This window comes from Planococcus citri, chromosome 1 (assembly GCF_950023065.1).
Source record: "Planococcus citri chromosome 1, ihPlaCitr1.1, whole genome shotgun sequence".
NCBI classification, from domain to species: Eukaryota; Metazoa; Arthropoda; class Insecta; order Hemiptera; family Pseudococcidae; genus Planococcus; species Planococcus citri.
This window is the reverse complement of record NC_088677.1, coordinates 81,123,093-81,136,900: the sequence shown is the minus strand read 5'-3', so window position 1 is coordinate 81,136,900 and position 13,808 is coordinate 81,123,093. Positions and strand designations below refer to the sequence as shown.

Sequence of the window (13,808 nt, the reverse complement as noted above, 5' to 3'; positions counted from 1 at the left end):
GTAAGAACTGGAAGGTGTAAAATTCCAACTAAGTATGCAAAATATGGTACATCCAAATGGTCAACAGTTTGTACACGTGATCCAGGTGGATCATTCGAATTGAATTTTCATCATATTAATTTGATATTTGCACGATCTTCAACGTCTGCCTCTCGATACGATGAATAATAAGTAAATATAGCCTACTTCGTAAGCATACTCGTTTTTTTCTGTATTCAAGTACTGGTAACATTGAATTCGCTGCATTTCTGCAGACTTTGATGATCGATCATCGACGACTAATGCAACTTGTTTTCTCTGCCAATTTCAGACGCTGTCTCCTTTAGACTTGTATCGATTACCGCAAGTGCATAATTTTTTATTGCCACCGAGCACGTCGGCTACGCCGAGTCCGACGTCTTTGGACCAGCTAAGCTCGAGCAGTCGTTCGTCGACGCCGTTCATGTTCCCGCCGTACATACTGCCGTCTCCGTTTCTCACGGGTGATAATTTGTCGTTGTATTCTATACTACAAGCCCAGGCGGGCAGCTTGTTCGGGTCTGTCGCGCCCGGCGCCTATTCTAGTCCAAACGATCTATCTCAACGTAGTAGTTTTATCAAATGCGCCATTTGCTTGGCCGGATTCCCGAACGGCTGGCTACTCGAACAACACACGTTGCTGCAGCATAGCGGCGAGCCACTCCGCCGTCCTCACAGTTCGGCGGATAGCGTCGGCGGCGGCAGTAGCAGCGGCAAGGAGGAGAAACCGTTTCAGTGCGACCAATGTGGACAGAGTTACCGATACCGTTCAGCTTATATAAAACATCGCGAACAAAACCACCGAGCTAGACTGCCGGCCGACAAGCTGTTCACTTGCGACATCTGCGGCATGCAGTTCCGATACTTGAAGTCGTTCAAGAAACACCGTCTGAACCACACGCTGGAAATGCTGCAGCCAAACATCGCCGGCATCGGCGGCCGCAGCAAGGAATCCAAACAGCAGCATCATCATCAGCAACAACAGCAACAACAACAGCAACAACAGCAGCAGCAACCAGGGGGGCAACAACAGCAATCGCAACAGCAATCCACATCCCAGCCAGCAGATGCCAGAACGGCTGATGGCAGCCAGCAACCGACGGTGGTATCGGAGAGTCAAGTATCCAGTTCGAACGAGGTCGAACCTCAGTCGAGCGGAGGTGCTTCGACAGCCACCAAAGAAGAACCGGCCGCAGATTCGCTGGCACCTTCGACCAACATCGAGCCAACACTGTTCAATCTGCTACGCTTTCCCACTTCCGAAAGGCAACGCGAACGGCAACTGTTCGCTTGCTCATTCTGCAGCAAAACCGTTCGTTCCAAAGAAAACTTGAAACTTCATGTACGCAAGCATACCGGCGAACGTCCATTCGCCTGTTTGTTCTGCGGTCGCGCCTTCGGCGGCAAGAGTGATCTCACCAGACACGTACGTATTCATACCGGCGAGCGTCCGTATCATTGCGAAATGTGCGGCAAATGCTTCGCTCGAGCTGATTACCTGTCTAAGCATTTAACTACCCATTTACATAACAGTCATAACTCCAGAGCGTCTACTACTTCCGATTAATTAAGACACGAACCTGAGGCTGGCGCTGCTGGTCAAGGTGCAGGATATCCCAGCCATCGTCGTCGGCTGCTGTTGCTGCCGAATCGTCCTTCTTTCATTAGTCTATATATTGAATTGATGTGCAGTTTTTCTTTTCACACAAGTCATCCGGATCCGGCGTGTTTCTTCTTCTTCTTTATTGTCGCTCCTGGGTTAGCAGCCATTTTTTTCTCCTGGTCTTCTTTCTTCTCTCTCTCTCTCTCTCTGTTTTCTTCTCCGTGTGTCTGTCTTGATGATGATTTACCGTACTGCGCCCTCTGATCCCTTCCTTTACATAATTGATTTGTACTATGCTACATTACAACGTGTCGTCGTTGCTTCTCTTACACTGTAGGTACTGGATACTTCTTGTTTATTTGTTAGTTGTTTATTCGTTCGTTCGTTCGTTTTGTTTTTTTTTCTCTCTTTTTACGTTTTCTTTATCAATTCATATTTAATTATTCTTTCAGTCGTTTATTATTTTTTTTACTACCCCGTTTCTTATATTTTTTTCTCTTTAAAAAATATCTTATATACCTATTTATTTTATTTCTTTACCTATTCTTCTTACCCCCAAGCTCCAACACAATGATTTATCGTAATATCTTACTTTTTTCTTTCTTTCTTTCTTATTTTATATTATTTTTTTTTCATGTATGGTATGTGTATTTCGGTGTATTCGTTCATTTTTCCGACTAACATTGAAATCCCCCCCCCATCCCTTTACTCTTCACACCATCACCATCCCTCTCAAGAAGCAAAAATCCGACAAATGGCGTTAGCAGTATCACCCCCCCCCCCCCAAAAAAGAATCATAAATTCATAATTCGCCTGCTTTGAAATTAAATCCACGAAGTAAACAGATAGGATCAGACTTCAGACTATTATATTTTGTACCTGTTGCTCGGAATGGTATCGAAAAAAAAAATGTGTATTAGCTCATTTTGAAAAACAAAAAACATTGTGATGATTTCTCTTATTAATTCGAATGCAATAATAAGTTATATTTCTAATGTACAAATTCGGAACGTGTTTGACGTCCTATTTTTTTAAAAAATCGGTTTAATTTTTTTTTTTTACTTTTTTCCCCCGATATTTTTACTGAAATTTTCGTACTTTATATACGTATTACGATTTGGCATTTACATAAATGTATTTAAGTATAGGTAAGTAATTTTTTTTGTGTGTTTTTTTTAAAGAGTATGATATCGCGTTGTTTTTATGCGTTTAGGATCTAGGTACCTTATTATTCAGAATTGCGCTAGCTCATTTTTAAATCGACGATAGGTGTGTGTGGGTATAGGATGATATTAAAAATTTCTGATTTCAAATGTTAGGGTACGAGAAGAAAGGGCACTAGAAGTATATGCGAATTAAATCATTTCACAGGATTCAGAAAATAAATTAACAGACCCCCCCTCCTCCCCATTCCCTCGAGTACCCATTAAGTACAATCAGTTTTTTTAAAAACAATTCTCATTATAGGATTTGAAAAAGAAAGTGTCCAAATTGAACGAATTCAAAATTCTGGCCAAAGTTTTTGAGACGAACTTCAAGAAAAGAAAGGTTTTTTAGTTGAAGAGAAATTATATTGTGGAGTAAGTTTTGGAGCAAAAAATGTCATCTGCTGAAATTGCTCAAAGGTGGAACCATACTCGAGTTATAGATATTTTGAGGAACCCTGAACAATTTTTAGAATCTGTTGTTTTTTTCCTTCAGAACTTAATTTTAGTTTAACAGTAAAATAACCCAAAAATTTGAATTGAGCGTCCTCAGAAACATAGATTTCGACATGTTGGACGATTTTCTCAGAAATTTTCAACTTGACACCCCCCCCCCGTCATACCCCCTTCCGGAGTCCAAATTTGAGTTTGCAAGTAAAATACCCAAAAATTTGAATTGAGCTTCCTCAGAAACACAAATTTCGACATGTTGGTCAATTTTCTTTGACATTTTGAATTTGAGCACCCCCCCCCCCTCCTACCCCTTTCGGAGTCTAAATTTGAGTTTGAAAGTAAATTACCCAAAAATTTGAATTGCGCTTCCTCAGAAACACAAATTTCAACATGTTGGTCAATTTTCTTTGACATTTTGAATTTGAGCCCCCCCCCTCCTACCCCTTTCGGAGTTCAAATTTGAGTTTAATAGTAAAATGAGCCAAAAATTTGAATTGAGCGTCCTCAGAAACATAGATTTCGACATGTTGGACGATTTTCTCAGAAATTTTCAATTTGAGCCCCCCTCTCCTACCCCTCCTTCTACAGGTCCAAATTTGAGTTTAAAAGTAAAATGATCCAAAAATTTGAATTGAGCATCCTCAGAAACATAGATTTCGACATGTTGGTCGATTTTCTCAGAAATTTTGAATTTGAGCCCCCCCCCCTCCTACCTCTTCTGGAGTCCAAATTTGAGTTCAACAGTAAAATCACCCGAAAATTTGAATTGAGCGTCCTCAGAAACATAGATTTCGACATTTGGGACGATTTTCTCAAAAATTTCGAATTTGAGCCCCCCTGGCCCCCACCTCCCCTCCCGGAGGCCAAATTCGAGTTTGAAAGTAAAGTGACCCAAAAATTGTGAATTGAACAACTTCAGAAACGTCAACTTTTTTTTCATTTTCCAAGCAGAAAAAGTGAACTTTTTTCTCATCTGTCATCATCTCTCAAACTTGAAAAAAAAAACAGAATTTTTATCTCAGTTCTAACTCTTGCGCCCCCCTCCCGTTTCTAAGAAAATTTCTATTACAAAACTATTTATTTAAAACAATTGAATTATTTTTAGAAAATTCCCAGATTTTCAGAGTTGAAATCCAGAATAAAAAAACAACAAAATTACTATCTCAAATTCAACCTTCCCCTCCCTATTTCAAAAAAATGTTCTACAAAAAACTACAAAAGTTGAATTATTTTTAGAAAAATCCCTGATTTTCAGAGTAAAAAATCCAGAATTATTTCTTTTTTTCAATTTTTCTCAAGAATTGAATATTTTGAGCTCAAGGAGGAAAGGGAAAGTGAAAATGAATTCACAGATGAGATTTGAAAGTTTGCTCCAAAAATTAAAAAATGAAGCATATTTTGTTGCTCCTGCCATAAATAACTTTTTATCTAGACAAAAATTTCATTTCATTAGAATTTTGTGAAACTTTTGAAAAATTTCAAATTTTAAGCTCCAGGGAGTGGGAGGGAGGAGGGGTAACCTCGCGACTTTGTTTTCCAGGAATGAGTTTTTTAATATGGATATGTTTTTTACACTAAGAAGAGTCTGTTGGAAATTTCAATTTTCATCAAAGATTGGAAACCGTCGAATTTACAGGAAAGGAGGGAGAGGGAGCAGAAATCATAAAAATTCCCAACAAACTCTCTAAAAATTTCAAGTTCTAAACGATTCAAATTCAATTCAATAATTTATTCAATATTTTTGGTGCAAGAAATTAAAAAAAAAAAAGGCCACAGAATATTTTATTTGCAAACATTTTTGGCTGATTTTTCAACCCCCCTCCCCCTAAAAAAACGACCCACCAAAATTTTAAATTCCAACAAACTATATTTCTTCAAAATTGCTATGTTTTTCTAACTTTTCGTGTATTTTTCAAGATGAAGGGGGGGGGGGGGTTGTCATCGATCGAAAATCTACTCAACCCCTAAACTTTGTGGCTTATTTATATGCCCATTCAAAATATTTTGTTGAAACACTTTCAGTCTCAATTTCTTTCTGGAAATGCCCAATCGTAGAATTACGAGTGCAAATGAGAATCAATCAAATAAAACTGAAAAATTGATCACAAAGAGATGGAAATTTGAGTGTGAATACTGAAAAAAAACAACTATATGGCGAAAATTGTCATTTAAAACGTTAAAAAACAAAGACCATGATGAAAGAACAAAAAATTGCCTCTTTCTCCTCCTATGTACTTCGTGAATGAAAAATATTACAAAAACTATACACTAATTTTTTTTTTAAAGAAACCTCGATACAAATTATTTTATAAGTGAAAATTTACGTACAAATTTTTCGTGATTTTCCACAATTTTGTGGCATTTTTAATTAATGCAACATTTCTCAGTTTTTTATATACCTACATTTAGATTTTAGATAGGCCTACTTTAATTGCTCCACATTCAGGGAAAATTTTTCCTCATTTTTTAAATATCTACGTATTTTTAGTATTCAATTTTTTCAATTTTTTCGCAATTCGAAGTTGATTTTTATAAATTTTTTATACGTTTTGTACTTGAATTTTAAAATCAGAGAAAACTACGTTTCATTTCAATTTTTTTTTTTTTTTTCATATAAGAATCTATGCATCAGTTCTGCAGTAATTTTTACAATTAGAAAATTTATTTAGTAAGAATTTTCAATTCAAACATTTTTTACATAATTATTTAAAATCCACACAGCAATTTTTTTTTACGAATAAATGTAAGTTTTTTTTAATTTCTTTCAAGAAATTAAAACGACGCTCACGATCGTGACCTATTTTTTCACGTATGAATATTTAGATAGGTATACCTTATCTTTCCATCTCTACATGATCGATTCTTTAAAAAAAAATCAAGTTAATCGAAGTATAAACAAATACCAACTAGTGAACCTTTCTTCTTGTCTCTTTTTAGAACATTTGAATTTAAAAAAATGAAAAGTATTCGTCCCTACGAAGTACGAATGACTCAGCATTTTTACCCATGAAATAAAAATTTACCTACGAATTTGAAAGTGCATCATCCACTCACCCGAGAACTCGAGAACGTCTTCTTGAATCCATATCTGAAAGAACAAAAAATAGATAATTAATATTTTTAAAAAAAAAGAAAAACAACAAATCCGATTCATAAGTTCCATTTCAAATTTCATTTTTGCAATCAAAAAAATGCCAAATTAAGCACTTTTGCTCCACTATTTGATAAATTTTATTACTTCCCACACAATTATGGTTAAATTATCACCCCCAGACTAATTCATCCTATACCCACCCCATCTCATACGTACATTGAAAACGAAACGATGGAAAAAAGAAGCCATTCAAAGTCCAACATATGTAATGTAACCTACCAAAAACCACCCACAATGATGAAAAAAAAAAAATTAAAAATAATATCAAGGATCCTACTTAGCTTTTTCATGAAATTTATTTACTCGTAAAACGAATCCCTTTCTATTCAGCTAATACACTTGTGTATGTATCTACGTATAATCTACTTAAAGCATCTTATTTCGTTTCTTTTTCTAAGTAAAAAAAAAATTCCCAAACGTTACGAATAGTCAAACCGTTATCTTTCTTTTCTTCTTTTACCATGTACTATGTGTAATTTTTCCTAAAACATATTGTAGGTAATTTTTCGCAATAGTTTCTTTCGTTCGTTATGTTAATTTATATACCTAATTAATTATTTAATGGAAAATTTGAAAAACAATATTCGTCATTTTTCAAACCCTTTCTATAGATGTTAGTATATGTGTACTATATATTACCTATTATTAATATTTATTATTATATCGTAATTACTTTTACGGTCTCGAGATCATGTGTAACCCTTTCCTTTCGTTTTTATTTCTTCTCGTTTGTTTGCACACTTCTTTCTTATGTAATTCGTATGTGTAGAAAGAGTAAGGTAGGTTTCAGTTATTTTCAGTTTTTATTTTCCTTTTTTTTTTCATTTTTTTTTTTTTTTACCAAGTACAACTGAGACAGTGATTATGGATTGGAACTAGTGCCATTTCAGTATGTGATCTGACAGTGATATTATATTGAATAAGATAAAGTTAGTAAGGAAACGATGTGATATTTAATAAGTATGTGGTGTTTAAAACATCGAATGAAAATTGTAAAGCTGCGTTGTAGTTGCAGAAAATTTTGCTGATTTTGTTTTCTTTTTCCTTCTTATTTCCAACCATCGTTTTGTTATTGTAAAATTTTATCTATTATCGTCGAAAGAATTTTGCATTTTTTTTCCGTTTTCCTCCCTTTCGTTCTATGTATCTATCTATCTAGCTATCTCTCTTTATTATGTATAGGTAACTTTTTTCACCAACGCCTTTTATCCTTAGACGAATAAAAGGTTGGTTGGTTGGTTTTTTTTTTCGTTTTTATTGTTTTTCGTTTACTATCATTTTTTCTTTCTTTCTTTCTTTACTTTTTTTTTTTTTTTTAAATACACTTACGCGAGTACCAAAAAGTGCTTTTGTGGAAGTGTACATAGTTTATTATATAGGACATGATGATATGCAATATGCCTACGTATATTTACCCAAGTTCTACTTTTTTTTTTCTTCTTAATAACTTTTATTTTATACGGACATTTTTAATTTGTGTTTTTTTCGTGTTTTTTTTTCTTTCTTTATTGTTCGAAAAAAATTAATTAGCATTGTTGCGAAACGACGAGGTGTTTTTTGAGACACTTTGTAAATAGGTACCTACTTGATTACATCGGGTATCGTAGTGAGTTTTTTTTCTTCAAATCATGCTTACCGAATAAGTTTTCGAAGGAAGGGAAATCTTCTTCGATACACTTTCGATGGCGAAATGTCGACAACAAGATGTCTTCTCCATAAATCTGTAAAAAAAATAGAACAAAATTAAAAAATTTTGAAACGAACGACAAACATTTTCACCAGCTAATGGTCAAAATCTAAAAAAAAAAAAAGAAAAATCGAAAAATTTTTTAATTACTTAACCAAACGTTAAACCGAGCAGAATTTTGAAAATCCTTCCAGTGCGAGGAGTTCCCTACCCCTTCTTCCCTCCACTTCAAAAAATCATACATTTTTCGATATTCAAAATTTCAAACCGAAAGATCTACAAAAATGAAATTCAATAATGAGAAGAATTGTTTAAAAATAAGCATAAGTCCATGTTTTTGTCTGCTGAAGAGGGTGGAGGGAGGGGTCAAAACATGAAAATTTACAATTTGGCTGAAAATGTCAATTTTTAAGAAGTTTTATTGCGTCCATAAAAATTGAAAAAGATGCAAATTGTCCAAAAACAGGCAAAAGGCCAACTCTTTCAACTGTAGAGTGAGAGGAGGGGGGGGAGGTCAAAACATGAAAATTTACAATTCTGTTGAAAATGTTTCTACACCCAAAAAAATTTAAAAAGATGAAAATCGTTCAAAAATAGGCAAAAGTCCAATTTTTTCTTGAATCGTGATGGAGGGGGAGGGGGAGGGGGGAGGGAGGTAAAATCATGAAAATTTACAATTTTGTTGGAAATTTCAATTTTGAACATTTTTTTACAACTCTAAAAATGGAAAAAGATGCAAATTGTCCAAAAGTAGGCAAAAGTCCAAATTTTTCAACTGTAGGGTGGGGGGAGAGGGTTCAAAACATGAAAATTGACAATTCTGTTGAAAATCTTTCTACACCCAAAAAAATTGAAAAACATGAAAATCGTTCAAAAATAGGCAAAAGTCCAATTTTTCTTGAATCGTGAATTCGTGATGGAGGAGGAGGGAGAGGGGGGAGGGAGGTAAAAACATGAAAATTTACAATTTTGTTGGAAATTTCAATTTTGAACATTTTTTTACAACTCTAAAAATGGAAAAAGATGCAAATTGTCCAAAAATAGGCAAAAGTCCAACTTTTTCAACTGTAGGGAGGGAAAGAGGGGTCAAAACATAAAAATTTACGATTCTGTTGAAAAATTTTCTGCACCCAAAAAAATTGGAAAATATGAAAATAGTTCAAAAATGGGCAAAATTCCAATTCTATCTTGAATCGTGATGGAAGGGGGAGGAGAGGGAGGTAAAAACATGAAAATTTACAATTTTGAACAATTTTTTCACACTTCTAAAAATTGAAAAAGACAAAAATCGTTCAAAAATGGGCATAAGTCCAATTTTTTTAATCAAAAGAGGGGGTGAGAGGGGGTCAAAACATACAAATTTTACAGTTCTGTTGAAAATTTCAATTTTGGATAATTTTTTCACGTCCTTAAAAAGTGAAAAAAATGCAAATCGTTCAAAAATAGTCAAAAGTCTACTTCTTTCAACTTCAAAGTTGAGGTGGAGGGGGGCTCAAAACGTAAAAATGTACAATTATGTTGAATATTTCAATTTTGAAAAATTTTTCTACACTGAAAAAATTGAAAAAAATGCAAACTGTCCAAAAATGATCAATAGTTTACTTTTTTCAACTAAAGAGAGGTGGAGGGGGCGGAGTCAAAACATTAAAATTTACAATTTTGTTGGAAATTAAATTTTGAAAGAATTGTTGACACCCTTAAAATTCAAAAAAGATGAAAATTGTTCAAAAATAGGCAAAAGTCCACCTTTTTCCTGAATCCGGGTGGGAGGGAGGGGGTGTCAAAACATAAAAATCAACAGTTTTGTTGAAAATTTCAATTTTGAAAAATTTCTCTACAGTATAAAAATTCAAAAAGATGCAAAGGGGTGAGAGGGTGTCAAAACATACAAATTTTAAAGTTCTGTTGAAAATTTCAATTTTGGAACATTTTTCCACGTCCTTAAAAATTGAAAAAGATGAAAATCGTTCAAAAATAGGCAAAAGTCTACTTTTTTCAACTTCAAAGTTGAGGGGGGGGGGCTCAAAACGTAAAAATGTACAATTTTGTTGAATATTTCAATTTTGAAAAATTTTTCTACACTGTAAAAATTGAAAAAGATGCAAATTGTCCAAAAATTGTCAATAGTCCACTTTTTTCAACTAAAGAGAGGTGGAAGGGCGGAATCAAAACATTAAAATTTACAATTTTGTTGGAAACTAAATTTTGAAAAAATTGTTGACACCCTTAAAACTTAAAAAATATGAAAATCGTTCAAAAATAGGCAAAAGCTCACCTTTTTCCTGAATTAGGGTGGGAGGGAGGGGGGTGTCAAAACATAAAAATCAACAGTTTTGTTGAAAATTTCAATTTTGAAAAATTTCTCCACATTATAAAAATTCAAAAAGATGCGTCGAATTGACCAACAATTGGCAAAAGTCCACTTTTTTCAACTAAAGAGGGGAGAAGGGGGCCAATACATTAAAATTTACACTTTTGGAAACATTTTCGACACCTTTAAAAATTTAAAAAGATGCAAATTGTTCAAAAATAGGAAAAAGTCCGATATTAACAACTGAAGAGGGGTAGGGGGTCAAAACAGTTGGAAATTTCAATTTCGAAAAATTTCTCTTCACCAATAAAAGTTGAAAAGGATGAAATGTATTTTCACAAATTTAAATACAAACCACAAAATATTAAAATAATGATATTAAAATTTATGAAAAAAATCCACTACGATACCTTCACTGACCATTGTAAAAGAATATTACATCATCAAACGAAAATATTAAAAATTCACTACCCTTCGTATTTGATACATTTTTCATCGAATCATTCGTTTTAAAAAAATAAATAAATTACATACCTAAGTCCATTCTACGTAAAAACATAAAAAATTAAAAAAATACACAAAAAATATTTTCGATGCGACAATGTTATTTTTTTCATCACTGATCTCTTTAAAGCTTTAATACTTCTTTTTGTAATTTTTTTTACCTTTTTTTTCCTTCGTTCGGTTATATAGAGAACCATATTTTCCAAATTTTTATTCGCTTTTATCCCCTTTCCCCTTTCCCTTTTATTTAAATTCGAATTCCAAGATCACTTCATCGGAAGTAGGTATGGTTATATAAGGTTGAAAAGATGAAAATATATACGAATAGGTGTTTTTTTTGTTCTTTGTAGTTTTTATAGCTTTTCGAATTATATATTTTTCTTTGTGGTAGTGAATTGATGAAGGCGTACGCGTTTTTTTTATTTATTAAAACTTTTCATCTCGTTTATATAATTTTTTTTTCTATTTGTTTGAAATAATAACAGTATCAATAATAATTTATTAAATTTTCTAAAAGTTCAAACGACAAGCGTGGCATGAGTTTTGAAAATTTTGAAAGCTTTTTCTCACTTTACTTCCCTGATTTCCTTTTTTTTTACGTTTTAATTTTTGATTTAAGCTGTTTTTTTTACATTTTATACGATTTTTAACGAATTTTTTAAATCTTTTTTTTTTTGAATTTTATTATTTTTACAGCGATCTGTGATGTTTTTATTGGACGAACTTGGTTTTAATTTTTCGTATTTGCAAATGGAAACATGAATAAAATTATTATTGTTACTGATATTATTTTGAGGTGACAACTTTTTTCAATTTTGAACGCCGTAAACAAAGTAGTTGTAATATTTTTTTGTTTTTTTCAAATTATTATATAAATTTATTATTATCTTTCATTCGTTTATAGTAACATAATTATTAAGTAAAAACAAATAGGGTTGTAGTATTTTTTAATCGTTACCTTTAGTTAAATTTTTATGTAAAATTTTTTTGTTAGGTTTTTCTTTTTTTGATTATTTTGAATTTCGTGTTTTGTTTTTGTTATATTTTTTTCGTTTTTATTTTTTTTGCAATTTTTACATTTTTTATTTTTTAATAATACTATACGATGGTTTATATTTTTGTAATATCGTTATATAAATATTACTTATATTCCTCGAAGGTGAATTTAAAATTTCTCTTATCACATCACGTACTTGATTGTAATAATTTGGATGAATTATTTGTTCAACTTGGCATAAGTGTTGATCGCCGATACTGCACGTATAATTATTTAACAATGGAATCAAAATTTATTATGAAATAGGGATGAAAATTTTAATATTCGAGTTCGACGTATAGCGTAATTTTTTTTATAAGTGATGACGAATCGAAGAGATGAACTCGGATGTTGAATTTTCGCTCACCTTGATATATGTACGTACACATTTCATTTATTTTGACAAAAAATACTGCTATGTGTAATAGGAACATTATTTTATCGTTTAATATCTCTTTATTATTTGTATTAAAGAATTTTTTTTTCTAAGAATGAACGTAAAGAAAGTACAATTTATTGGTACGTGGGCTGTGGTTATAAATGGGTGATAATATTATTGAAGTAAGTTATATTATATAGAGGTAGGTTAAGAGTGCTGAGCAGAGATGGAAATGGAGTTAGTGTGATACGATGGAGTTTTTATTTTTTATTGTAAATGGAAGAGAAAAGAGCTCGGAAGATAGGTAGGGAATGTTTGATTTTTATAAATAAATTTCCAATTGTTGGGGCTGAGATTCGAATGGGATCAATTTTAGTTTATTTGTCACTAGGATATACCTATTGTTTGTGTGAATTGAGTTGTAATTCTCGATGTCAACGAAAAACATTAGAGAGATGAGTTATTTTATATACTGTACTACGTTGCATGATTATTTAGGTTATTTATTTTATCGTAATTATTTTTCTTTCTTTTTTTGTTACATATACTACAACCTTGTTTATCATCTAAGTAAGTTTATTTTTGTCATTAATTATTTATAATATTTCTTTATTCACTTACTTCTTTACGCCATCGTTGTTGTGTGTCTTTTTTTACCATTTCTCGTAACGCAATGCATTTATGTCTGGAAATAAAAATAAAACAATTTGAATCAAAATGTTGAATTTTTTTTCATCGTGTTGTATATGTACTGTGAAAAGTGGAAATTGGGCAGGCATGGAAAACTTAACCTAATGAATGAGTATAGACACTGATTTCTTCAAAGTAAATTTCAAAATCTTCATTCTCACAAGGGAACCTCTTGAGGTGTCCGCCTACGATTTGAACGGGACCGCGATTTTTGCAAAGAGCATGTTCTAAAACCTCCACATCCAAATTTTCAGCTGCCCAAGTTCATTTTTCGATTTTTGGCGAATTTTTGAAAATCCAAAATTGACTATTTTGGTGATTTATGCTTTTTTTTAAAAAAAGTACGTACTTGATCAGTAAAAATGTTCAAAATAAGTCCTAAAACTAATATTAACCCCCCAAATCCAAATTTCGCCATTTCCAGTCATTCTGGAGCCTCCAGCGCGATTTTTAAATTTCTCCAGAATTTTGAATTTGCTCCAGAAGGCGTGAATATGAAGTTGGGCAGTTAAAAATCGAGTTGTGTGTTATACTCGATCTGTTTAACGAGTTTATCCACATTTGAGCCGATTTTGGGAGGGACACCTCAAGAGTGGTTTTTTGACCAGTTTTTCTCAAATAAAAAATCAAAAAAAAATCAAAAGTTTCCTGTTTGCGAGGTAATTTTTGAAATTTGCGCGAATCGCTGTATTTCGAACACAACAAATCCCCCGAGGCCAAATTCCGTCATTTCCATCCATTCTGGAAATTCTGGAGAAATTTAAAAAT

At 32.7% G+C, this 13,808-nt stretch overlaps 1 protein-coding gene across 3 annotated transcripts in view; it reads left to right on the top strand.

Annotated features, from left to right (window-relative positions):
• LOC135837643 (zinc finger protein 37-like) overlaps positions 1 to 8,305 on the top strand; it is a 115,987-nt gene extending 107,682 nt beyond the window's left edge. For all 3 annotated transcript variants that reach the window (XM_065352990.1, XM_065353006.1, XM_065352997.1), the window contains exon 5: positions 311 to 8,305. In XM_065352990.1, the coding sequence (XP_065209062.1) occupies positions 311 to 1,585 (1,275 nt within the window). In that variant the 3' untranslated portion in view covers positions 1,586 to 8,305. The remainder of the gene's footprint in view (positions 1 to 310) is intronic.
• The last annotated feature ends 5,503 nt before the right edge of the window (positions 8,306 to 13,808 follow it).